At 41.1% G+C, this 26,898-nt stretch overlaps 2 protein-coding genes across 8 annotated transcripts in view; both read left to right on the forward strand.

Moving 5' to 3' along the window:
* The first annotated feature begins 1,793 nt into the window (after positions 1-1,793).
* On the forward strand, positions 1,794-17,796 carry RBMX (RNA binding motif protein X-linked). Of its 3 annotated transcripts, XR_014318405.1 has the most exons (10): positions 1,794-1,922; positions 3,264-3,390; positions 3,576-3,682; positions 9,008-9,179; positions 10,243-10,359; positions 10,737-10,851; positions 10,970-11,095; positions 11,187-11,275; positions 13,915-14,001; positions 16,364-17,796. XR_014318405.1 is itself a non-coding variant. In XM_082770884.1 (9 exons), exons 2-9 carry the CDS (start codon positions 3,282-3,284, stop codon positions 12,079-12,081), a joined length of 1,158 nt encoding a protein of 385 aa, XP_082627010.1. In that variant the 5' UTR covers positions 1,794-1,922; positions 3,264-3,281; the 3' UTR covers positions 12,082-12,388. The 3 variants fall into 3 exon arrangements, 2 of the variants coding, with proteins under 2 accessions (XP_082627010.1, XP_082627011.1); XM_082770884.1 differs by lacking the exons at positions 13,915-14,001; positions 16,364-17,796 and adding an exon at positions 11,774-12,388 and having other exon boundaries at positions 11,172-11,275; XM_082770885.1 differs by lacking the exons at positions 13,915-14,001; positions 16,364-17,796 and adding an exon at positions 11,774-12,388.
* A 2,417-nt stretch (positions 17,797-20,213) lies between these two features.
* The window catches only part of ARHGEF6 (Rac/Cdc42 guanine nucleotide exchange factor 6), a 38,180-nt gene continuing 31,495 nt past the window's right edge, over positions 20,214-26,898 (forward strand). For 4 of the 5 annotated variants that reach the window (XM_082770574.1, XM_082770575.1, XM_082770576.1 and 1 more), the window contains exons 1-2: positions 20,214-20,416; positions 21,419-21,502. In XM_082770574.1, coding sequence (XP_082626700.1) covers positions 20,252-20,416; positions 21,419-21,502 — 249 coding nt within the window. In that variant the 5' untranslated portion in view covers positions 20,214-20,251. Of the gene's footprint in view, positions 20,417-21,418; positions 21,503-26,254; positions 26,290-26,898 lie in introns of those variants that run through there. The other variant, XM_082770579.1, reaches the window with a different exon arrangement.

A 26,898-nucleotide genomic window follows, 5' to 3' on the forward strand; every position in this document is an offset into this window, starting at 1 on the left:
AAAACAAGTCTTATGTGATCAGATTATTTATGTACTCCTCATCCCCAGCTCTCCTGATCCCTTTATCTGGATTAAGCCCAAAGTATGATGAACTTGGTGAAAGGCCAATATTTTTGATGAAAAAATGCAGGATCCAAAGGAGGATCCAAAGTACTGCCCTTCTGCATGAGTTACAGAAGGTCATCTTTCCCTTTTCCTATAGACAGTAACATCATCCAGAAACTTGTAGCATCTATGCTGAAAAGTTATCTTTTAAGTACATACTGCAGTCCAGAGTGTTTGAGCGCTACCTTCTTTTGTATTCTCAGCAGATCTATGAGGTAGTCTGAAGCAATGTTGCTTTCTGCTCTCACTAACACATAGGGCAGTTGAATGTCAGTAACTGAACAGAAGGGACTGAAAAATTGAAGATAAGAATAGGGTCTGGTGTTCTCTTATCAGGATGTGACAATTATGTAGCCATGTGACTGTAAGTGCACTGGGCAGAATGAAAAGAGTCTGTGGACTCTGCAGCACCTCTGAGGAAGAACAGTCTGAAGAATGCCACATTAGTGAATACAAGACACAGAGGGCTTGGGCAAGTGCTAAGAAAATGGATGAGAATGTGCAGCTGGACCCTTATTCTTTGTCTCCTTTGACTGCCACAAGACAACACGGCCTGGAAAACTATACCACCCCTTCCGATTACTTTGAGAAGCCCTAGGAAAAGCCATTGGGGACCTGATGCCACTGATGCCGACGCAGTACCAGAACATGGAGTGGCTCTGGAAACTGGCTCCTCACAGTTAACATCCCGCAGCACAGCAAATCCATGCCTAGGAATGCACAGGGACTGGCCACTGGCACCCCATTTATTACTCAAACCTGAGATGAGGGAGCTTCATGTGAGGTTCTGAGCTCCCTGGTTTTTAACTAGTAGGATTTCAGTATAGGAACCAGGTGTATTAATTTACTGTGATACATCTTGTCACCATTCCCTCAATGTACAAGGATGAGTTAGGAATTATATGAACCCCCTAAAACATTAAACTACAATTCCCTATTTTTTGCATCTTGTAGGAATCAATTTAAGGGATCTGCAAAGAGTAGGAATGACATTAGTAATCCTGGCAACCAGCTACGCTTTTTGAATTTTTGTAAAAGATAACAAATTGAGAAAGCACTTACAAAACAGCTATCCGGTTTACAACCTCACAGAATAAACAATCAGGCAACTTCCCTTTTGGTTTTGTCACCTTTTTTTTTTTTTTTAAGAAGGTAACAGAAAAATCCATTTTTGCTTTTAAGTTAAAAGACTGAATGATATTTATACTGTGGTGACTCTACGAAAACAGGCCTCGCTGACAGTTTAGATGAAACACAAATGCAAGCTATGGAAACCTAGCGAATTTCTGTATGCACAGACTTCTTCCCAACTTTTCAGCTATCAAATTTACTTGGCAAAATAGCCACCATTCAACTTCAGGTATAATTAAAAATGGAGGTAGTTGAAATAGTGGGAAAATCCGTGTTGTGAATAATATATTTCATTTTAAACCAGGCTTGTTTCAGGTCACCCTAAGTCTCTGAGGAAGGGGCTTTGCCATACGCCTGCCATATGACATACACATGTATTAATTAACAGAGCCTTGAGACCGCTCCAAGTGTTGAACTCCCACACAGACACTTCCACCGAGTTTGACCCTCACAGGGACTTATTTCCAAAGCAGCGAGGCCGCCCCGCTCCTACCGCACCCCGAGCGCGGTGCCCCCGGTGCGCGGAGCCTGAGGAGGCCCCAGGGAGACCCCGGCCCCCCCCCCCCACCTCCTCACCGGCGCCGCGTGCATCCGGGGCCCCGGCCGGCCGGTGACGTCAGCGCTATAAAGGCCCGCAGCGCCTTTGTTCGCCCTCATTGCGCAGTTGCGGCACGGCGGGAGCGGGGGTGAGTGGCGCCGGGCGGCTCCGGAGGGCTCCGGGCAGCGGGGATAACGGGGTCCCGCCGCCGCCGCCTGTGGGCCGGCCGCGGAGGGCGGCGGCGCGGTGCGTAGGTGAGGCAGCCGGGGTTTCCCCGAGGCCGCAGCATCGGGTCTGAAGTGCGGTGGAGCCGGGCCTGGCCGCCCGCCCGCCCCGCGCAGCGCCGAGCTGAGGGAGCAGCGCGGTCGCAGCGGGCCGCGGCGGGGTCCCAGGCGCGCGGGGCGCGCTGCGGCCGCCATTTTAGGTGCGGGGGGTTCCGCGCGGGGTCCCGCCGCGGGCTCGCCGCCTCCCCGGGGAGGATACGAGAAGGCCGGGGCGGAGGGATGGGGGATACGGGGTCGGGCCGCGCGTTCGGGTCAGCGCCCAGGCGGTCGTCGTGTGGGGCCGGCGGGGAGCCGAGTCCCCGCCGGAGGTGGCCGCCATTTTGTGGAGGTGTGTGGAGAGCGCCGAGGGTCTGCCGCCCCCCCTCCTTGTCCTCCTCCTCCTTTTCCCCTCCCCGGCTCCGCGGGGCACGGAGGGGGCGGCCCCCGCGGCTTGTGCCGCCGCCCGTGAGGCTGAGGCGGCCCCGGCCCGGCCCCTGGCAGCCCCCGCCTCAGGGGGCTGCTTTGTCTCGGCGCCCCGCTGCGGGCTTTCCCGCCTGCAGGCGAGCGGGTAACGCTCGGCCACAGGCGCCAGGCGCTTTGCCAGGCTTTGCTTTGCTTTGTCTTTGTTCTGCTCTCTCCCCGCTCCCCTCAGCCGTGGCCTCCTTGTGCAGGATTGCAGTGATGGAGTGGCATCCATTCAGGCTGCTGTGTTCTCTTGGCCAAGACTGACTGACGTAGCCTCGATGTTCTTAAAATAATGTAAATGGTGGTGCTTAATTTGGAGGATTGGCCCACCTGGCTTTAAATTAAGTACTTTGGTTTTATCTTGATGTAAAAGGTATATTTATTGGAAAACCTGTGGCAGGGCTCAAGAGCAAGCCCTAGGGTTATTATCAAGGGCAAAAAGGCAGTAAACCTGCTTTTCCATGTTCACCAATATTATTTGATGTTAAAAGTGGTCTCATCAGTGCTTTGCTTCACCTCTCAAAGTTGACTTACTCTACTTGAAATAGCTATTTGCTATTACTCTTTTAATAGCCTATTACTACTGTTTAGTAATAGCCTATTACTCTTTTTTTGTCCATTATACATCAAATCTCTTACTTGACATCCCATTCAAGGAAAATTTCCTTGAATGTTTGAGGAAAGTTGAATATTCCGTGGGGTTGTCTGGAAGTCTCATTTAGTTTAATGTTTTGTTAATGACAGCTGTATGCTTTTAATAGGTCATTCGTAGCATCAAAATGGTTGAAGCAGATCGTCCCGGAAAACTGTTCATCGGGGGCCTGAACACAGAGACAAATGAAAAAGCCCTTGAGGCTGTATTTGGCAAATATGGACGCATTGTGGAAGGTAAAAACAATTACAAAAAAAACCTGTAAGATTAAAAAAACCTTAGCTGTGATGACTCTTTGGTGTTGATCATCTGAGATGATGATACCTTCACGTCCTCTAAGAAGTTCTGAGCTTGAAGGTTAAATAAAGGCTGTGTTGTATCCTAATTACAGAAAAAGAATAACAAAGCTTTATTTCCACAGTCCTCTTGATGAAAGATCGTGAAACCAACAAGTCCAGAGGGTTTGCATTTGTAACGTTCGAGAGTCCAGCAGATGCAAAAGATGCTGCCAGAGACATGAATGGAAAGGTAGGAATTAAGATCAATCACACTTTGCTGTTGCTACTAATCAGAAATACTGATCTATGGAGTAAATTAACTAATAATAACACTGGGAAAGACAATCCGCTAGAAGATCCTGGAGGAAAGTCATAGCTTTAAATCTGTCAAAATGTATTACTTCTGAGCTTCCATGAAGTTGGAATCATGTTTTCCTTATCCTGGATATGACACTAGAAAGTGAAGCCTGACCATCAGTCAGTCATAGTTTTTCTTTTTCAATTGGTGATAAATGATTTTCTAGTAGACAGCTCTTCACTATATCATGTTCTGTAATGCTTTTTTTTTTTTATTGTATTTGAATGTAGTGCTGTAGAAATTACAATTTGGGGAAGTGACTTACCTGAAAACTATGAATGTTCCCCTTAACATGGGTTTAATTTGACTTCCCTACTCTGTGGTGCATTGATGCACCCTTAATTTATAGGTGTCCTTACATATGTGAGTTGCATCGCCAACCCGCTTGGCATGTATGTGGAGCATCTTTCCAGTTACTGTGAAATAGTTCTGCAGTTAACTAGCAATTGAATTGCTTGTTTATACCCTACAGTAGAACTATACGACTTACTAGAGAAAATACTAAATAACTAATATGTATTTAATGGCTTTAAAAGAAAATCAAACTTGAAAATTTGGAGCAAAAACTTCTGAGATTAGCATCAGGATAACGTAAATTCCTTCAACAAGCTGTTGTGATCTGTGTCTTTTTCAGGATGTGTTTGAAAACATAGATGCAAGTCTGTAACTTAATAGTCAACAGCAGCCTATCTTCAAAGAGATGCTGTCTTTTTAGACAGTGCAAGCTGTCATCTCAGTTAACTTGATTTTCAGTCTCTGGTCTTTAATGCATAATCTGAACAGGTCAGGTGTTAAGGTCATGCTGAATCGGCCTTTCTGTAAGCAGTGCTTCTGGTGGTGCTTTCTTGTAAGGTTAAAGCCTCTACTTAACAATGATTGAATAATACTTGGGTTTTTAATAGCTGTTGGTGCAAGATACTGAATTGAAAGAAAAATACCTGTTGCAGTCCATAGGTAATGCATATAAGTATTTGTGCTTCTAGCAATAAAAAAATCTTTTTCTAGTGTTCACTGAGAATGCATATAGTAAAATGTAGTTATTCCTTGGTTTGTGTCTGCTGTGTGTGTTTCTTAGTTCCTGTGTGCTTGAGGACGGTCTCATGATGGTTAGTGTTGCTTTCTTCAGAGGCTTGCTTCCTCTTTAAACAAGTTAGTCATTTTTCTCAAGGTGGAGAGTGACAAGTCAGATAAGGTCCTTTCTGTTGCTGGTCTAAACATCCTTAAAGGTGTGCCTGTTACTAAATGTACCTCCCATTGTGTAGTTTGCCACAGTTCTGAAGACCTGTTTACCTGCAGTTTTGAAACCCTGATTTCCTCTGAATTAATCATTCCACTGAACCCTCACATATGGTAACTTGAAGCACCAAAAACTAACTGTCAGACTGAAAGGAGTTTAGTCACTGTCTTAGGAATTGTTTGTGGAGTGCACCATTTTCATTTAATGCCTCTGAAAATAAAACACCGACTGATCTAGATCTTTAGTACTAATCTTTTTGATCACATTGGAAACATTCATGCAAATAATGCTCAGTAAAGTAGCTAAATGAGATTTAATGCTTGTCTGAGATGTCTGTTTCGGACTGCACCACATGCATCACTCAAGAACTGCTAGAAGGTATTGCCTTGTGGGTCGTCATTCTAATGGATTCTGTCTTCAGAGCTGCAAGCCTAAACATGCTTCCATCAGCTTTGAAATTTGAACACCGAAGTATGAGAAGAACTTTCTCACTCAGGATTTGACCAAGAATGACCATTTAACATAAACCTTGTAGGTATTACTATATATTATTCCAATTCTGTAGTGGTCTAGCATGGTTTAATCATGGATATGGAAGATGTGGAAGATTATTGGGAGGTAGCCTCTCGTCCTCGTCTTGAGAAAGCCTTCTGGACAATAAGTGATGCTTGTACTTCAAAAAGACTGTACTCTAGATCTGAAGAGGAGTGATGCTTGAGGAAAGCTGTGGGAAGAGATCGTTCTAATCTGTCTGAAATGGAAGCTTCTCTTCACATTTGGAAGTGATGGGTTGGAGTTCTAATGAAAATTCCAGGCACTTCAAAAGACACAGCAGCAGAAGTACTGTGCAGACAATAAATAGTTCAAGCAATCTGTAAGGAATAAGTTACAGTCTAGGCAGGGGAGAAGGTTCTGCGTGGCCTGTGTGTAGCTCATTCTGTCATTCCAAAGAAAAATTAAACTTGCAGCCAGTAGAAGAGGCTGACTTCAATGACTTCTGCAAGAGTGTATCTGCAGTTGCTGTGTTTGGAGGGGGGAAGGGAAGAAAAGGATTAAAGAATTTGTTTTAAAATGAAGCAAGCAGAGACTAGTTTATGCCTGTTCGTTGAAAATTTTAGTCCTGAAGGTCAGAAGAGAACAGTTTTGGGGGAAGGGCAATTTTTTCAATTAAAATTATTTTCTCTGCAGAATTGGATCAATCTTAGCCTGAGCAGCACAGTAAAAACGTTAGTAAAAAATGTTAGTAAAAATCTTAGAGTGAATTCTTCAGAAAAACCTTAATTGCATGGCAGTAAAGTCAATATCCTGATGTCATGAAATGGACCTGCATATCTAAATACAAGTGTGAATACTCCAAGCATGTATTGAACATTCTGTGAAGCAGGCTGTTGTGATCTTCTGGTCTCAAGCCCTAAGGGGAAAAAAAATCTATAATTAAAGAGAACATGACCTTAGAGAAACATACAGGACAAGCCAGAGATAAAATTCCATTTGAAGCATTCCATTCTTCCAACTGAAGAGCTGCCAAGCCAGCTGGAGTGTGTTGAGATACTGGAAGCAAATACGACAACCCAAATGACGGTCTAAACTGTACTCAGCACTAGAGAAGATTGTCTTCCTCTAATCATCAGAAACTTATTTCCCATTCTTCTGGTGAAGAATTGATAAAATAAGCAGCAGCTCAGCCTGATAGGAAATTATCTTCAGTTCTTGAATGTATTTGGCAAAAGGAAGCCTTCATGATGTGATGTCAAAGAACATGGTGGAGTCACTGCAGCATCAATAATGAAATCTTCCATTTGAGAGGAAAACCCTATGTGATGCTAGGCTGCTGTTTCATGCAAGTATCTTTGGAGCTCTTAAATTATGGCCATTGAAGTTTTCAAAATACACTACATTTAACTTCTTTGTCAGAAAATGAGCAATTTGCAGGACAGTTCTCTAATTGTTTGCTTGAGGTTCCCTGGCACAGTACAAAATGGTACAGGTTGTTCATTTCACATGTGGGAGTTTTTAATTATGATTTCAAATCTACTACTAGCCTTAGATGATTGTTCAGTAGACTTCCCCACATTCTAGTACTAAGGTGATGCCACTCAGTGGTGCCCGCACCATACTACAAATGCTGCTGTAACACTGATTCAAGATTATAAACACCAACTAATCAGTTCATTTTGACAGTGTTTTTTTTCTTTGGGCCCATCGGAAAAACAATTCCTTATTCTGAGATGGCTTGTCTGAGTTTTATCTGTTCATTAAGATCAGACCTCTCTCTACTTGACCTGAAAACTGATAACATGAAAATGTTCCCTTCCTTTAAAATAGGACAAGCTTTCACAAATGCCTTCTGGGTTAAAAAACTTTTTGGATTTCAGGACTGCTGGAAAGCAGTTTGAAAAGAAATCTGTGTTTTGCCTTGGTGAGATGCATGGGTTCAAGACATAAGGAAATAGTAGAAATCATTGGTGAAACTCTGCTCCCTACATTTAAAAAAGCGAATCAAAAAAACACACTGACTTGGCATCCAGATACTCAAAACCCCATGGTAATGAAAAGTGATGATACTTGGTTTCCAAAATCAAACAAGCTGTCGGGAACTTCTCATGAAATAGGACAGCAGCGGTTGTGATGGCAAAGTTTAAGGCTTCAAGCCTACTTTTTCCAGTTTTGAGAAGGATGACTGAGATACGAGATGTGATGGCAAAATTATGAGATACAAACTAAGTTCCAGGGATTAGTGGTGTTAATGCGTTCTCCTGGAATGTTTCAGCTTGTCATGCCAGATGTGTTTTTGAGAAACTTCATATAATTAAAAGACTTCTATTAAGTCAAAGACAAGATCAGTGTGTTTCTGCTAGTATTTTTTTTCACAATGTCAAGACCTTTGGATATACACAGGTTTTCCAAACAATAGGTACAACTCTGGTGGCAGAATACATGAGCTACTAGAGTGGATGATTTCAGAAAGGGAGATCTCAGTGAAGAAGATTGCTGGTGATTATTTACCAAGATAAAACAGTCAAGAGTAACATACTGCTGGCAGTCAGTTTTTGACCATTATTGCAGTAAAGAAGTGCAATTAACAGCACTTCCCTTCTAATTCATTAAGTATTGTAGCAGAGTCAGATATTTTAAAAAAAGGCAAATAAACATATTTGCCAGGATGGATGTGCAGTAAGCCAACTTCAGCAGAGCTTTTGATTTTGACTCTGTTCTCTTGACCAAATGTGAGGTGTCTGAAAGGCGATACAGAAATTTGATAAACTTAAGTTACTCAATATGTCTTACTACCTGCTCATATTTGAGGTATAATAAGCTGGCTGCAGAGTTCCTGTTACTGCAGGTCTGTGCTCCAGAAAATACACTTCAAAGAAAAGTCCCCTCTGCAAAAGCAAGTAAGAGTAATTTGTGGCAGTCACCTCTTTGAAAACCCAGTTTGAAACAGTAGAAAAGAGGGGTGAATTACCATACTCAGTCTGCTTTGTAGATGCTGAAATTACTTCTAAATACTTCAGTGATCACCGTTTAATCAGGACATCAAGCAAATGTACTTAAACGGCCTCCCCATTGCCAGAAACCCCAACTGAAGCTAAGATACCTTCAGCTTAATCCTGTAACTACTGGTGCAGTCAGTTTGGTACAAAAGTTCGTGGCAATTGGAAGTAAATTGGAACTCATAAATCATATTTCATTTACAGTATAAATGACATGGGGCTGCCGTAGTCATTGGACACTTGTTTTGACTGAAAATCCTTTTCGATGCTGCTATGTATTTTTCATCAATACAACAAGAATGAAGTACTGTAGAAGTAGGCCCAACATGCTGCTGAGTACATGGGGACTAATACTGAAGACTGAAATCTGTTCTAGAGTTGCTCTAACTTTATAAAATGGAAGCCCTATAATAGTGAAGCAAGAGGGGCTTTAAATTAAGAAATACAAACATGACTGAGCAATAAGTAAAGCAGCTTCTTCTTTAGTCATTAGATGGGAAAGCAATTAAAGTGGAACAAGCAACCAAGCCCTCCTTTGAAAGTGGTGGTAGGCGTGGGCCGCCACCCCCTCCACGAAGCAGAGGTCCTCCCAGGGGCCTTAGAGGTGGAAGAGGCGGAAGTGGCGCAAGAGGACCACCTTCAAGAGGGAGTCACTTGGGTATGTATTTACCTATCTCATTATATACTTGGACAACATACAAGACAATCCCATTGGAAGATGACAATAATCCTACTGGAAAAGTCAAAGAGCTGAATAGTGCACTCCTTGTTCACATTTCATCATTTTAATAATGATCTCGGCAGTTGAGTCAAATTTTGATTGGGCAAGTACACCTTAAGAAAAAGGCTTTCAAATATGAAGATTCCCTTCTACATCTAACACTCTACCTGACTTTTGGCTATGAAAGAAAAACAAAACTCCTGCCCTGCACGTGAGAAAGGAAGCTTTCTGGTATTCAAGTTGAAAAAGTGATTCTCTTCCACCAGGGACAGGGAACTGCCTTCTGTTTGTATGTAGAAAGTGGTCTAAACTCAGTAAACTGTAGGTGTTTAAATGACTGATCCTTCTGGGTCACAATGGCAATTAGGGAAGTTAAATGTTACTTGTTACAGTGTTTTAAGTTGAAGTTTTCTGAAGTGGGGGGGGGGTAATATGCTACTTGATACTGGATATTCTTTAACTTAGGTATATCTTTATTTAGAGACTTTTCAGTATCAAAATAGTCATTTAAAAATAAAGCAGCACCTGAGGTGTAATGGGGGGAAAAGATAGAAATAGTGAGAACTCCATTCTTGGAGAGTCTGTGTAGTAGGTCCTACAGTACCTCTGTTCCCTCTTTATGTAGGATCTTCTCTAGTACATCTTCCCAGGTGGCTTTTTGTCTTCTGAGGACAGTAACTTGTTCAGCATTTAAGCTGTGATGACAGATACCAGTTTTCTTTCTCCCTTGCATCACACCCTGTGGCTTTCAGTTCACTTCTGTAAGACAATTCTTAAAAGGAATTTAAGCTGTGAAAGAGTTAATTTGGCATGCTCTCAATTCTGCCAGTAGCATCTAGTAGTGGCCAAAACACAAGAAAAAGGGGTTTTGAGGTGCCTAATATTAGAGGTTTGCTGTTGATGACATGGTAGTGGTAACAGCAGTTATTGCAGTTCAGGCTTTTAAGGGCGTATAGATGAGTACTACAGAAGTAATGAGGTGTGTGGCTTACCCTTCTAGGGTCTTCTCGAGGACCACTTCCCATGAAGAGAGGTCCACCTCCACGAAGTGGAGGCCCTCCACCTAAAAGATCTGCACCTTCAGGACCAGTGCGTAGCAGTAGTATGGGAGGACGAGGTAAGAACTTGATAAACTACATTATTGTTTAGTCAGCCATCTTGCAGTATGTTAGTCTTCAGAAACTAATGCAAATCCTTGATTTTTTTAAGTTAAATCTGTTGTGGACTAGTGCATTCTCTTTACTAATCTGTCAGTTCTCTTATTTACACCACTTTGTAGCTGTTGGTATAATTTAGTGTGATTCTAAAGATGTTCCTGTTAGTGCTGCTTTAAAACTATACAAGCAGAAATGTAAATTATTGCAAAGGTAAACTGCAGATGGTGTTCCTAAATCACTGTAAACAGTTTACTAATACTTGGCTAATACTGCCTTGAGGAGTGTTCTGTGTGTTAAGCACTGGTTAAATTCTAAAATTTGGGTTGCTTCTCTTAAGCTCCTGTGTCACGTGGGAGAGACAGTTATGGTGGTCCTCCACGCAGAGAACCGATGCCATCACGAAGAGATGTCTACATGTCTCCAAGAGATGATGGCTACAGCACTAAAGACGGGTAAATTTTCTTACTAATTTAGCTTGGCTTAATTTTAAATTCTTCTGAGAAGAGTTTTGATACCCGATTGTTTCGAAATGTGACATGTAGTTAACAACTCGATTCTTGTTCTTTGTAGTTACTCGAGTAGAGATTATCCCAGTTCCAGGGATACAAGAGACTATGCGCCACCTCCACGGGACTATGCATATCGTGATTATGGTCATTCCAGTTCACGTGATGAATACCCCTCGAGGGGCTATAGGTATCTACTACTGGATTTTTGTCCATGTCCTTTTATTTTTGCTGTGGTCCAGCTGATTTATACTAAGTCTCAGTAGTCTTTCCTCTTACAGTGATCGTGACGGATACGGTGGCGGGCGTGACAGAGACTACTCAGATCATCCAAGTGGAGGATCCTACAGAGATTCATATGAGAGTTATGGTAAGAATTCATTTTGAGGTTCACATAGTAATTTTTACAGGTGTCATTAAAATCTGACTTTACTAGGTTGCTCGTGTTTTAGGGGGAAGTGGCACGCTTTTTTCCCCTACAGTGAAAGTGCAGTTGTTGGTTATCATTTGATCGTCTTGTTAAATAAGCTATAAACTAAAGAAGCAAAGTCTACAGTTCAGAATTGCAACTATCTCTGGAAAATGTCTGAGTTTCTTCTCTAAAGTAACAAGCTGTTCTGGAATACCCAGTAAAGAGCCTGCCTGAATAAACACCGTCTGCATTCCTTCAAAGTCTTTAAATCCACTCACTGCCTGATACTCAATTCCCACTTTAAGTACCCTTAACATGGCAGATTGTATAAAGAGCATCTCGATACATACAAAAGAGTAACAGTAAACATTTAATACAGCAGTTCTGTAAATTCAGATTGAAATTGTTATATATAACTTATGGTGTTGCCATATTACCTGACCATTGACCCTGCAGGTAACTCACGTAGTGCTCCACCTGCACGAGGGCCCCCGCCATCTTATGGTGGAAGCAGTCGATATGATGATTACGGCAGCACACGTGATGGATATGGAAGCCGAGAAAGTTACTCAAGCAGCAGAAGTGATGTCTACTCAAGTGGCCGTGATCGTGTTGGAAGACAAGACAGGGGTCTTCCCCCATCCATGGAAAGGGGCTATCCACCGCCTCGTGATTCATACAGTAGTTCAAGCCGCGGAGCACCCAGAGGTGGTGGCCGTGGCGGAAGCAGATCTGACAGAGGTGGAGGCAGAAGCAGATACTAAAAACACTCTTAAATTTTTTGGACCAAGAAAAATAATTTCGCAAACAAAAAAAAAAAGTGGAAGTTGTTCTATCTTTACTACCAGAGGACTACTAAAAGGAAAAGTTGTTTTTACCTTTTTTTTATTGTTGCCTGTTAAGTTTTCCCCTCCATGACTTTTATGCTTTTGTGAAGAAAAGTTAAACCAATGTTTAATTTCATTTCAAAATTGTTAACATTTCTTTCAAAAGGCAGATGTTAAATGTATAAAAGTTGAGCTGTGTACTAGTGTTGTAATTTTCAAAGTAAAGTTTCCCTGAAATGCCACACTTCCCATCTGACTTTCCTCATGAATGGAATAAGCAGTTCTTATGATCTTCCACACAACATCTAACCATCTAGGATGGAGCTGGATTGTTCTACATATTCAGCATCTCATTCTTAAAGTATTGATTGTGATGTGGAGGGTGGTGGGGATATTCCACACAAAGTTCAGTTTTGTCTAGAATTTGAAGTCAGTGTTCCCAGTTCAAAATGCCTTCAGATCCTTGTGTAAAGAAAATAGAGGATATCATTCAATTAACCTGAATGAAAAAGCAAGTGGATAATACTATTTTTTTTGCCTTCCTTCTGTTTCATGGGGAATTTAAAAAGATGTCCCCTTCAAATGAACCATGTACTTGTAAGTCAGCTACAGAATACTGTATAAAAAAAAAGTAAAAAATAAAAAGTTTGACCAATTCCATCAAAGAAGCTGCAAAACGATGCTTACTCATACTGTTTCAAATTTTTGCAACTCTGTAGTGTTTCACTTTTAAAGGAACATCTTTGATTCCAAAGGAGAAAATAAGATAAGCAAGGAAGTCTTTCTCTCCACTTCTCAAAGGCTTATGGCTTCATAAAAACAAGTGAAACTTTCAGCATTCCACAGCTGATTTAAAGCATCAAATGCCTGTGAAACAGCAAAGATGGTAAGCAAAGCAAACTAGTTTTTCAGTCTAAGTCAAAATTGAATCAAGTTGTCTTCCTCTAGTACAGTAAGACAAGCTGCACGTCATGGCAATGGAAGTGCTGTCTAGATTAAAAAAAAAAAAAAGGAAACGAAAAACTTCAATGCATTAGAAGTTCTCCAAATTCAACATTTCTTCTTGGATAAAAGCATTTATGGCACTGATTTTGAAACTAAAGACGTGAGAATGCAGCTCGCTGTTAGACAAAATACTGTGAAGTAGGGTTGGGAGGGGATATTTTGTGCCCAGTATCTTTCAGTGAAGATGCTTAAACAGGCTGCATATACTATTATTATAAAAATAAAAGCCTTGTGAAATCAGGAATTGGTTTAGATTGACAAATACCATCTCGGCTATTGGGAGTTTGAAGCAAGCCATTGCAAACTTGACGTTTAGTTGGATGCCTGACTAGTTTGACACTACGTTACAGGGATATCTAGCACATGTGGCAGAACCTGTGGCAAGTTATGACTCAGGTAAAGCCACGAAGTTCAAAAGATGCTCTTGAATGTAATAGACATGAAGACCTCCAACTAAAAACAAAACAAAAGCATTGTGCTACTGTTTAGTCCTCAGTAAATTTTGTCGTTCAACTTATGGATTTAACATGGCAGTGCACCATTGAAAAGGAATGAGAATCCATAAGCCATGCAACCTATCACTAAGTCATTCCAGTCCATTCCAAGCCAGTGAATCTTCCACCACTTAGAAGAGAAGTAGTAAAACTTGCAAGAGACTAATCTGCAAACCCAAGCTTGTGACTTGAAATGGGGGGAAGCACTGTAGGTTGACTTGCATTTTTTAATGTACTCTTCTCAGTTTGTTCTATCTTACTTTGATTGCAGGGTGATAATTTCTGGAAGATGCCAATGAAGTAACGCTGGTTCGTCTGTGGATGGCAGACATGAGTGTTGCCTGTACTCATAGAACAGGTAATTATTGTACTAATGAAGTAGCTGGATGGAAGATTTCTTGTGATTCTGTATTTATAGATTTGGTTGTATGCTCTTGGTGGCTAACCGATCCTTTATGATCTGCTGATAGCATATTTCAGAGGAGGTGGTCTTGCTGGGCTTTTTAATTGCCGAGTTAAGAATGACAATCTTACCAGCAGTTTTAAGAACAGCAGATAATAAAATATAAGTCCATCATAAATAAAGATGCAGAGTTTGCTTAATCTAGCAATCTTCACTAAATAAGACTAAAAACTCCAAATACTAGATGTTGGTACAGACTTTTAATCGGTCTTGTTAAATATGGAGAATGTAGAATTTAATAGTTACAGTAAGTGTAGTCTTCGACAATGAGTTAATCTGCAAGTGTCCTTGGATTAAATTCCAGGCTTACACTCATGTCAAAGATTGCATTAAACTTCTTAGGTCAGCTGTTCTTCATGATTTCAAAGCCTACTACATTAAAAGTTAATTTTCTCTGTGACTGGAGGGACAAGTCAGTGTTGGAATAACTGTTTAGACCTCATGTAAAAGTGTCACTGTTCTGTTTCTCTGATACTTAGCAGGAAAAAAGAAAGCAGTAGTGGGTGCCCCACTAATATAGTGCCGTGGCGAACTTGTCCACTAAACATTATTTTTTAAAAAAAGTGTGTAATGCCTGTTAAAAACTAGCATGGAGTGAAGGATATGTGCAAGTCCTTTTTTCAAGGGCAGTACTGATGTAAGAAGTGTGTATACTTAGGGAAGTTATGCAAGAATTATTTTTTTATTAGTATTCAAAGTATGCTATAAATATAAGAACATATTTTGATGCTACTTTCAAGTACTGCTTTTGAGAACCAGCTTTGAAATGGTGAGAAGAAAAAGCTGTACTTGATAGTGTTGTTCATTTAATGCGTTATCATTGATTTTAGGGAAGATCCATCTTGAATTGATAGGTTTTGTTGCATACTGTGTGGTATTATAATCTCAGTCTGCTTACAGTTTTTTTCTAAGATTCTATAGAGAATGTTTTTGTCAGAACATTACAGTAATATTTTGTACATGATGCTCCTGACAAATTCTTCTTTCATTTCAGAGTACTGGATTTTATTTCAGATAAAAACAGAAGCATCCAAGTATATTTTCTATTCAGAGTTGGAAAATGCACATAGTTAAATAAAAGCTGTTAACCTGGCCAACTTAATATTTTGCTGTTACTGATAAAATCTCAATGAACAAAAAATGCTACTTTCTTTGTCTTTGTGGCACTCTTGAGTGTGACTGTTAAAATATTAAAATCACATATCCTGTTGGAAAGGGGACAAAGCTTGAATTACCACTGTCTTTTTAAGGATGAAGAAAAACAACCCTTTCTTTCACTGAATTACTGGTATCAGTAATAGGGTACCAAGGTGGATTAGGGAAATACTTCTTAAATTAAGTTCTTTTCCCACCCTTCCCCACCTACAAAAAATTAGGAGTCAATTATCAAACTTAAAGTTTGAGGCTGGTCCAGGTCATGAATTCTCTAACAGAGATAACAGACAGTCTTTAATATGCAGCATCCTAAGTGATTTTAAAAGGTTTTGCCAAATCATCATATAGATTGTGTCAGAATGTTTTCAACTTTGTAATACATATATGCCATGTTAGCTTAAATTCTTTGTATTAGTTGGGAAGTAGAAAATTTCCCCCCTGATTTTCTCTAGGCAAATGAAAAAAGCTCTCTAAAAATTAAGGGCTACTTACTTTATTTGATGTGTTTTTTCACTTGCTAGTGCTTAGTGTGGGCCATACTGTAATTAATAAACATAGTAAAATAATAACACGCTTTCTCAGCCTACTCTGCAGCTTATAAACATTTCCAAGTTTTTAACAGGAATTATGATAATCTTAGTTTAGGGAGCGTTAAATAGAACTGAAGTGACTGCCTGGCAGGAAAGGTAATAGTAACTTTCTAAAAAAAAACCTAATTGTACTAGTTCAGAAAGCTGATTGCTTTTTTATCCTACGTTTTATTGAATTTGTAGCACATTATTTATAATCGGTACCTTTGTGTGTACCGGTTACTTAAAAGATTGTTGAGTGGTCAAAAAACAGTGGGTTTTTCAGGTAGACAGGATTGGAGAGGAGGGCATTACTTGGTACTCAGTCTAGAGACACTGTTGTTCCATATCATTAACAATTGTTTTCAGATCATTTTAATTACTATGGTTAGCTTCTGATGTATTTTATGATCCTGGGACAGTTTGGAAATAATCCAAATGTATTTGTTGAATATGCAAAAACAACTTAGTTTGGCTTTTTTAATGTTTTTTAGTTTCTGAGAGTATATTAACTTGAATTTCCTTTTTTTCAGAGTAGAAGATGGCAGTGCAGCAGTGGATATGCTTGGAAAATTGAAGGATAACATAAAGCAGCTGATAGAACTTGTCTTTTGAGCATGGTGTTACGCAGTATTTGTTTTAGAGGGTTGTGTTACCATTCAGGGAATTGCCTAGTGCTACTAATCTCTTGGATACAAAATATGTTCAGATAGGTGGAAATCAGTTATTGTGTCTTGCAGTGAACATCTTCCAAGAGTGTCAATATTCATGCATCAGTAGATTGTGCAGCAGAAAAATAATCCAGGGTATTCACATGCAGTGTTTTCCCTCTCTGATGAAAAATAGCCAGTTATATGAAAGTAGGTTTTAGTCACCTAAATTGCAAAGGACTAAATTGCTGCAAATTCTACCTCACAAAGAAACCATCAGAAGTTTTACAGTATTCTTACATTAACAGTTTTATAATTATCCAAGCCTTCTGGAGTAGAGTAAGAAAGTGTTGATGTACTGAGATGATGTAGTGATAAATCTCGAGAATGATCTGTTTTTACGTATACTAGGTTCTTACAGAACTCCACCCAGCAGCACATCTTTTAACAGGTGTAGAATTCCATAGAAACGATGTTTTCTTCAGAATATTTTCTTGGTTTTGATGCATTTTTGTCCTAAATATATGTTGATGTGCCAATGTATGTGAGAGTAATCCTCAGGCATTGGAATGTCAAACTAATTTCACATTGACAGAAGTACTTAGTGATGGCTAATACAGTTTATAGTATTTCAACAGTAGACAAACTTTTCTCATTTAAACAGTTCTGTTACTAATAAGAAGCTAAGGCAGAAAAAGCATTTATGCCCTTTCCTAGGCATTTATAACTTATTTTTTTTGGTATAAGAGTATCACTAAACTTCAGTTACAGACTGCAGACTCTAGCAGTAAGTCTGCCTGTGTATAGCAAATAGGTATAATAGCAATATTTTCCTGGGCTAATAAATACGTAGTTAAATAAAAGCATTATGTATTTGTTCTTAAGAAAATCACGTTACTCAGCTACGCTTGCATAGTAGAAATGTTTACCAACAAGTACTTTGTAGTGGTGGTATACTGTTAAGAAGTGGTCTGTGGTCTCAGAGACCATACCTTACTTTGAAAAGAAATAGTCATCCTCTGTAATAGTAAGACTTCTTTTTCAGCAGTAGCTTACAGTCTCAGTACTGCTGTTCAGGCTAAACTAGATTCTAACTGAAAGCTAATGCCAGTGTATGAGCTGCATGAAAAAAGATTCATATGTACTGGAAATGTTACATAATTCACGTCATTGGTGTATTCTCATTAGCTCGTGTGCTGTGTTTCAGACTTCAACATTGAAAATGAATGGTTTAAATGTAAAGCATTGTTGGGTGTTTTCATCTGTGCCGAAAAAAAAGTTACATAAAAGTGACTTGCGTACAAACACTCTAGAATGGTTTCTTGATTCTTGTTACTTGTTGTAACTTGCTCCTGTTACTGATTTTATATGCTGTTTGTTAATTTGATCTAGACCTCCTCCTTCCTTTTAAAAAAAAAAAAAACAACAACAACAAAAAAAAAACTAATACTGTAATATGGTCATTATTGGTGTAAATCAGGCTGCAAATAAAAGCTTGTTGGTAACTTGGGGGTGGAGGTTGACTCTGCAAGAGATGGTAGACAATTCATTTGTTTCATTCCTCTTAACTAACAAGCAATGTTGAAGCTTTTTCCAAAGACCAGACAAGAAATTGTTCCTTGCTTGGTAGGTGGTATACTTTCATATTCTGGGTTCCACAACAGACCTAATTCTACTGTGAGGGTAGGTGAACAAACTGGAAGATTACTAATTGGGTGCTGATGCTTTTCTGAAAAGTTGGCTTTTAAGTGGCTTACCTGAAATGTTTTAAATTTGGGGGGGGTTCTGAATATGTAAGAGGTCACCCTTTCAAGCTCTTGTTAAGTATTCAAGATACAGGAAGTATTTTCATTTAATTGTAGTTTAAACCATCAGCACAATACATGCCTGGCTGCAACACATGAAAACAGGCATAAACCTCTAAAACTGCCTATCTGGGGGGGGGGGGGGAAAAAGTTTGTAGGAGAGAGTGAGTGACATATTCTGTGTTCAGGTTTGTGACATGAACTGTGGATGAGTGTGTAATTCTCCATCTACTGAAATAGCAACACACATGATCTCTTGCATTATATATCAGAAACTTGCTATGTTCTGATTAGATGGCTGAAGTGGATGTCTTCCATATATATACAGTGTTCCTATACACATGTTGACCCCAGTAGATGAATGAATATTACCAGTTGTCTTACCTACTGTAGGTATGGTAAAAGAAGAAGCAAGCTGTGAACATGGAGATTGCCTGTATTCAGTTCTACAGAGTAGTGCTCAGAAGAACTGTAAACTAAACCAACCAAACTACAGCAACAACAAAAACACGCCAAAGGTCTTGTAATTAATTTGAAACATTTTGCACACATATGGATAGCTATAGATGCACATTCCCAGATGGCAGGGTTTTGTGATTTAGCTTCAGCCTGCTTTACTGTTCACGCTGGCTGCTGCTATGTGCTATATTTTCACACGGTGTAGAACTCATCTCCACATCCTGTTAGAGGTCAAAAGTCTGTATAATCCTAAAAAGGCAATGTTGATATCTTATTGGTGGCTATTAAAAGTGATAATTAGGTAGGTCCAAGTACCAAGCATAAGACCTGGAAAATGATGAGACAAAGCCATGCATTTTCATTGTATGTAGCTTTCATGTTACTGTTCTATTTCTCTCTACACTTCAAATTACTGTGTAAGCAGTTTAGCAGAGCTGGCAATAACAAGGTTAGGAACTGGCTTGGAATATTGTCATTGAGAAGTTGTCTCTGGGATGATTTCCTGTTTTATTACTTTAATCCATAATATTCTAGGTAGGCATCATAAACTGATGGGAAAATTGCTTTATTTTCTGTTTGAGCTGGTGAAAGCAGTTGCAAATGGAGACTGCAAATGACTGGGCTCTTCTAAGTTAATGTGGCCGATACTGATGGTTAATATCTCCCAGTTCAGGGTGAAAAACTGAAAACGCTTGTTCTTTAGACAGTGGATCTTGAAGAGCTGGTAGAAGGTGCCGTTTTAATAGCACAAGTAAAATTGTTGGAAATTTTCATTCGCAACGTTGGGTGACTTAGTTGTGAACTTTCAGAGTTACCTACGATATTTGTTCTGAGAGATTACATTTCATCCAAAGAACCATTTTGGATTATATGTGTTTCTTACATAAAACAGTTAAAAAAATACATTTATTTTTTTTGTACATTAAGTGGATAATCAGAATTTATTTTTTAAAAATGTCTTGAAAATAGGCAACTAAAATGGCAATTTTACTAACAAGGCTTACTACAGAAAAAGTTAAGAAATGTTATTTAAAGTTAGTGTGACATTCACCCCCAGTCATCTTTAGTGGGAATTTCAATTTTACCTCTGTAAATATCTCAGTGTATTAAAGACATTTAGTACTTTGGGCAATAGCCACAAGTTAAGACCAGGATTACAGGATGATAGTGTCTGGCAAAAGGAGAAAGTCAGTAGGTAAGAGGTTTTGTGGAATAAACATATCCACATTAAATACTTCTATTTACAATAGCTGAAGATCTGCTTTCGCTGTCTCTTTAACAGAGCATGCTAGAAAGCATTTTGTAAAAAAAGTTGTTTCTTACCTTAAAGTAACATTACTTCTGATAGTTTAGCTTTGGTGAGCATTGGTGCTGAGCAAAAAGGAGGGAGAAAAATAGTTTCACATTTGAGCTCTGCAACCAGCAAAAGAGGCAGGAAGATGTAATCGCGGATGTGGGTTAGTGCAAGCCTCTGCGCAGAACTGCGCTGGTGGCAGAAGTCTCGGCAATGAATCCAGAAGAGCAAATTGTAACGTGGCTTATTTCACTAGGAGTTCTGAATTCCCCTAAGAAAATAGTAGATGATCCAGAGGAGTTCCTGAAAACTTCTCTGAAAGATGGAACCGTGCTCTGTAGACTCATCAATCGACTTCTTCCGGGATCTGCAGAAAAGGTAATTCTCGTAAGATGTATTTTGCTAGTCTGAAATAACTGCACGGTCATTTTGAGAGAACATTTTCTTTTCTTCATCAATTAGATGAATGATTAACGTTCAAGTTGCTAGTTACACCTGAGAGCAGAGTATGATTTAGCCTTACTTCTTTGGTTTTGTCTCTTGACATCCAGAAAAACAACCCCAGACGGTTGCAGTTGGCTGAGTTAGCGCATGTTCATTCAGTGACAGGAAACACTGGGCCTACCAGAGATGAAAATCGTGGGGTTGAATAGGATATGCAGTTTGTCTACATTTATTTAAATACCATGAATTACAACAGTGTAAATGCACTCTTTCAGAACTGTTACTGTAAAACACTTTGCTAATAAGGAAGTACACTAGAGAACAAGATTAGGAATAAATTAACATTACATCTATGCAATTTTGAGCTGTTCCAAGTCCAGCAAATCCATTGGTACTGAAGTCATTTAAATCATGTGAGTACCTCATATTACAGTTTTACAAGGCATATATTCAATATATTCAGACAGTCCAAAAGTGCTATGTAACTGCAGGAGAAAAAAAAAAGGAAGGACTCCAGTGAGAGATAGGAAATGGCAACACAGAAGAGAAGCTGTTAAATTAAAAAAAAAAAAAAATCTGCACTATAAAACAGGAGCATTTATTATTAAAAAACAAACAAACAAACTTGCTAGCTCCTTTTGCTTATCTGATGGTTTGGGACTGTGTGTTCTTAAAAGTCATCAATTTCCCCCTGTCATTTCGGGCATTGTCATATGCTGACATTCAAAACAAGATGCCGACCATTTCAATTTATGCATCACTTCCTCCAGTGGCTCTTTCTTCCTGGTTCGACAGCTTGCCTGCCACCCCCATCCGCCCCCTTAAGAAGCTTCCCTAATTCAGTATAAAACACACGTGTCAATATTCATGCAGGCCTTCTGACTAGAGGCTATGCGGAAGGTAATGCAATGATCTCAGTGGATTTTGTTTCTTTAGTATTGTCTGGAGCCTAAAAATGAAGCTGATTGCATCAGTAATATCCAAGAGTTCTTGAAAGGCTGTGCACTTCTTAAAGTGGAGGTAAGTCAGCTTATATCCTTTACATTATTTTGTTGTAATATTGTGCTTGTTTAATAAACCTGAATGGAAGCCAAATGCTAGACGGACAAAACTGGTAGTCATTCCTAGTCTTTTGTATTAATAGCATAAATAGGAGGATCCGTAATTTGATATTCTTGCTGGAGAACTTGAAGTGTATTGATTGTGAGCTTAACAGGTTCCTCCACATCTTTGGGAAGAATCTAAATGGTCAGGTAGAAATACATGTGTCGATAACAGGACTTCTGTCTAAACAGAGCTAAGCAGGGTGAACCTGTGCATGTTTTGTTTTGTTTTGTTTTGTTTATTGGAGGTAAGGGCTTGCAGTTTTTAGCCTTGTTTTACGATAAAGATGAAATACTCTTAATCCTGCAGTGTTTTTCATCCCTTTGCAAATGTTGCATGAGATTCTGCCAAAGCCATAATATTAAATCGATCCTTATGCATATAAACAATCCTAACGAAGACAAAGAGTCTATCAGTGGCTATTCCTGATCCTATATACATGCAGATTCTTATGCCTAAGCATAATTCATATTTGCAAGATCAGAATCTAAATGAATTACTTAAGACTTAAGCTAATGTGCCATTACATTTTTTACTAAATGCATATGGATTTAAAATGTATTTTAAAGACTTTTGTATCACACTGGCATTCCTAAAGTAGAAAAGAAGCCTGTAATTAAGAGCTGTCAATGTCTTGTTTAAAATACCAACATTGTGAAAAAGACAAAATCTGCCAGAAGCAAGGAACAGCATCCTTGAGCATTATGCAAAACATTCACGCACCACAGTGAGGAGAAAGTCCAATTCATGGTAACCCTGTTCCTGCACGTCTCCTTTGAAGGTCTAAGCAAGCAAAGATCCTTTCTTCTCTTCAGACCTTTTCAGCTAACCAGCATGAAAATTTGCTTATTCCAGAACTGTTTCATTAGCCTGTTGTTTCCCAGTAATCCATTTCTAAAGCCTTTTGCAGCAGCATAGTTTAAGAGCAGATATATATAGAATCACCAAAGGCCTGTCACATCAGAAATCAATGTTGACAGTCTTCTAGTACTTGACCATGTGATTTTCTCAAATTTTCAGAGATTATTTTTCTGTTTAAAAACTTATCATAATGGTTGTGATGGAAAATATCACAAAATAGAAATATTAAACATCTAAAAGATAAGACAGGAGTAGTCGTCAACTGTTGTGCTTTATTTAACATCTCATAGTATTTAAACCACTTCTGCAATACTGCAGTCATTTCATGATTTTCAGATATTATGGACTAGCAACACATCTCGCTCCAGGTGATGCTTTGATCTTCCCCATTCCTTTTATTCGTTATTTTATCTTAAGAAAATTGTTCTAACTTTGTTTGTTTGCTTTTTCTGTTTCTTATTTATAACCCCCTTAATCTTTAAAATATTCTCAGCCTTCAGTAGCTTTGGTAATACTCATGTGGCTGTCTTGGCTGAAAGGAGACCTCGGCAGCCTTGTCTTGGCAGCCTTGTCTTGGCTGAAAGGAGACCTCAAAAACTGAATAAAAGCTCATGCTCAGATCTCTCCAGCTAAAATGTTTTTTTTTTAATTATTTGTTTTCAAAAAAAATAATAGCCATATTAGAATGCCAAGTGAAGAGGGGTGCTCAAGGCAGGACAGCTGACATGGTGGACAATTCATGGTACATGTGTTATGTTTCTCTCCAGCTCTTCTCTCCCCACACTACCTGTTTTTTTCTGAGTGCTCTAAAGGGAAAGCCACAGGGAACTTGAAAACCTTCTGCCATTTGTTCCTCCCAAACTGTCCTGTTTGGACCCTCTTGGCAATGGCACTCTAAAAGCATGCCTATAGGTGGCTCTCCGTCATGTCTGATACTTAGTTTGCCTTGGGAAGGGCTGCTGCCTTTCAGAGGGATTTTCTGCCCAGCTCATTACTCTGAAAGCATGCCGGGAGCATCAGAACAGGCAGGGAGCCTTCTTGTTCCAGGGTGTATCAGCAATGAAGTTGTAGTGATCTGGTGTTAGGTCTGAGGAAAATGAACACAGGACAGAAAATCTGTTCTGCTCCAGTAACTGGGCTAGAGGAAAGGGTAACATCAGGAAAGCTTTTAGTTTAATAATAGGTTTCAGTTCCATGACTGCCATGCTGCTGCTTACACAAACTTCGGATTTGACAAAAAAACAAACAAACAAACAAACACTAAAGTTCAAATTCAGTCCTTCTCCAAGTGCCGCAGAACACTTAGTTCTCTTAGGAAGCAGTAGCCTGGCATTAGGGCTGAGCTACTTCTGTCTTGAGACTGACAAGTGCACATTAAGGTCAGAGATTCTGTTCCTGTTGCAGATGTGAGCAAAAGAGGATGTTTGAGGACATGCAGAGCCCAGAACTTCCTCTGGATAAGGACCTGTATGAAAGGCTAGTCCAGGGGAATCTCAAGCATTCATGACATCAGCATCCCCTCCTAGCATCCCATGGCTTTGTCATGCTTTACTACAGCAATCCCTACCTTTATACTATGCCTTAAATTTGTTTCAGTCACCACACACCTTTGTATAGCTGCCACTTGGAGCTGCATACATCCCTCACGATGCGTTGCTAGTGTGCTAGGAAGGCATGGGTTAGTACAGAAGATAGGTTTTCCGACAGAATATGGTTGAAACTCAAGTCCCACCTTCCGCTGAGTAGATGCTGCTTGGCTCTCTCTTGTGGTGGGGGCATGTGGAGAGGTTACTCCCGCAGAGCTACATACGTGCACTTTCCTCCCACCCTCCTTTGTTGTCCTGGTAACTCAGTCTCAGGAAATGGGAGACAGATAGAGCAAGGCAAACAGCACCAAACAGCCAGACATAGGCTTGGACCCAGTGGAAGGGAGGGAAAAGGACACTGTGACCTTTCTGCTTCGAGTGGCTCTGTAAAGTTGCAGCAGCTCCACAGGCTGGTAGGGTGAGCTGGAATAGTGCATCCCATTGCAGCGTGTAAGTACCCGACCTCTTCCTTTGCTTCAGCCCAGGACTGAAGCCTGCAAAGATTTGCTGCTTCAGATGTGTTAGTCCTAAAACAAAGGAGGCAAGCAGAGGAGTCAACACCTACTTCTAATCAGACAAGTGCTGTAATAAGGTGAAACAATGAGACTGCATCTAAAAATTTCCTGCTGCTCTTCAATGCCAGAATTTGCCTATCAGGAATGCCTATCAGCCCAGCTCTGCTGCGACAGAGGATGTGGGTGCTTACTTGGAGCTTAACTGTCCTTAGGGGATTCTGTGGTGGACTGAGGAGCAGTGCAGATAACCTCACTGCACTTTGTTTACACTGGCTTCAGCTCCAAGCTGTGTAAATGACCCAAGACCTGGTCCAGTGAGGGTACTGCTAAGGAAGTGGCAGCTGGATGCTGGTGGGTCAAGGGGGAGACTGGAAGGCAACAGGGTCTGTCTTAAGGGCCAAAGGGAGTCTAGTGTCAGAGGGATCAAAGAGAAGGATCACAAGGAAAGAGAAAAATGATGAAGCAGATAAAAAGCCCTAGCTTGTTCTAAAGTCAAAAAATGGGAACAATGAGTTGCTTTTGCTGTTGATACCTCTGCATATATAACAACTAAACAGCTTCACTTACTGCTGAAGAAGCACGAGATCATAACTCCCATTCAGCAGCAGCATTTTATCGCTAGTATGACCACAAAACTTCTGGCAAGGGGATGGAATTTGTCAACTAAGACTGGTTTCTGAAGATAAATCGATATCTGGATTAAATCAGACTGTCCAGAATGACCGTGAAGCGTGCAGCGTGTCATTGGCATTGTGGGTGGAAATGAAGCCCTTTCTGAAGTTGGAGGTGCTTGCAAGTTTCATCAAAGTCTTTGTAGGCTTTGACATTGGGAAGGCAGCTGAAAAATCATCACCTCTTGGCTCCCCATCTGTGTGCTTCCTAAACCTGCTCTGCTTTGTCTTTGCTCCTGCTTTCCTAGCTGGGCGATGTCAAAAACGAGAGCACCTGCCCAGCACCGACCAGTGCAAGCACTGGGGAATGGATATGGCTGGGACAGCGACCCAGCACCTGGAGACCTCCAGCCCAGAGGTGTAGGGGGTGTGTGTGAAACCCCTGCATCCCCCATGGGGTAGGGGCCTGGCTGGGCTCCGCAGGGGCTGCCAGTGCCTTCATCTCCTTTCCCTGCTGCAGCCCGCTGCTGTGCGGAGGTGCCGGGGGAATTTCAGGCTCCCCGCAGGAGCGCGTTCCCGAGCAGATGGGCACAGGCAGCGCAGGCTGTGCGAGGACACGGCGTTTGGGAGGATGTCACTGCCTCCGCCGAGCTGCGGCTCGAGCACAGCCCTGCTGCAGTGTGTCTCCGTGTTGCAAGAGCGCTGCAAATACCCAAATACCATTTCCACGGCTTGCGTTTTCCCTTCTATCCTTTCCCCTTCGTTTCCTTTCCCCTTCGTTTTTCCTGTCGCTTTTTTCTCTATTTTTTTTTCTTTTTTTTTTTCTTTTTATTATTTTTTATTTTCCTCCTTTCTTTTCCCTCGCCTCCCCTTCCCCCCCTTTCCTCCTTTCCCCTTCCCCACCACCACCACCACCTTCTCCCTCCCGCTGCCTCCCGCAGGGAGCCGCGGCGGGGCGGAGCGGGGCGGCGGCGCCGCCTTCCCCTTCCCTTTCCCCTTCCCCTTCCTTCCCCTTCTCCTCGCCGCGATCCGGCTCCGGGTCAGAGCCGCAGCGGCCGGCCCCGGCCCGCAGCACCGCCCGCCGCCGCCGCCGCCATGCCCCGGGGCTGCCCGCCCGCCCCCCGCCCGCCGTGAGTCCCCTCCGTGTCCCCTCGGTGTCCCCTCGGTGTCTCCCCGCGGCTCCTCAGCTCGGGCTCGAAACGCAGCCCCAACTTTTTTGCTGCACCTCCCGGGGTTTCGGGTGCCGGGTGTCTTGCCGGGTTGGGTTTATGTAGGGATTTTTTTTTTTTCTTTTTTTTTTTTTCTTTTTTTTTTTGGAGGGTCGGGGAGGTGTCCTCGGGAAGGGTTCCTCCGGTGGCTGTCCCCTCCTCGCCAGCGAGGGCTGGCAGCAGCAGTGCGGTCTGTCCGTCTGTCTGTCCGTCTGTCTGTCCGTCTGTCTGTCTGTCTGTCTGTCTGTCCGCGGTGTGGAGCTTGCGGAGCAGCCGGAGCGATTCGCTGCCCGAGATGCTGGAAGTAGGAGAAGCGTTTTAACCCAGATTCCCTAAAGGCAGCTGGAGATTTAAATGGGATTTTGCTACCGTCCCCCAGCTCTTCCATGAGCTAATAGCAGAAGGTCTCTCCCTCCCTCTCTGTTTTTCGTCCAGCCTTGCAGCTTGTCTTGTAATTAGGAATGGCATTATGGATGGATTGCACTGGAAAAAGCAACTTTTAGCTCATAAACGAGGACTTTTCTATAAGAT

This window comes from Aythya marila (genome assembly GCF_965140915.1).
Source record: "Aythya marila genome assembly, chromosome: 13".
Lineage (NCBI taxonomy): Eukaryota > Metazoa > Chordata > Aves > Anseriformes > Anatidae > Aythya > Aythya marila.

What these genes read in the sequence shown, in the direction of transcription:
- RBMX (XM_082770884.1), top strand. Translation starts at nt 3,282, where the DNA reads ATGGTTGAAGCAGATCGTCCCGGAAAACTGTTCATCGGGGGCCTGAAC. An exon ending in ATATGGACGCATTGTGGAAG is followed by an intron (nt 3,391 to 3,575) that starts GTAAAAACAATT and finishes TTATTTCCACAG; the next exon opens with TCCTCTTGATGAAAGATCGT. An exon ending in GGCTACAGCACTAAAGACGG is followed by an intron (nt 10,852 to 10,969) that starts GTAAATTTTCTT and finishes TGTTCTTTGTAG; the next exon opens with TTACTCGAGTAGAGATTATC.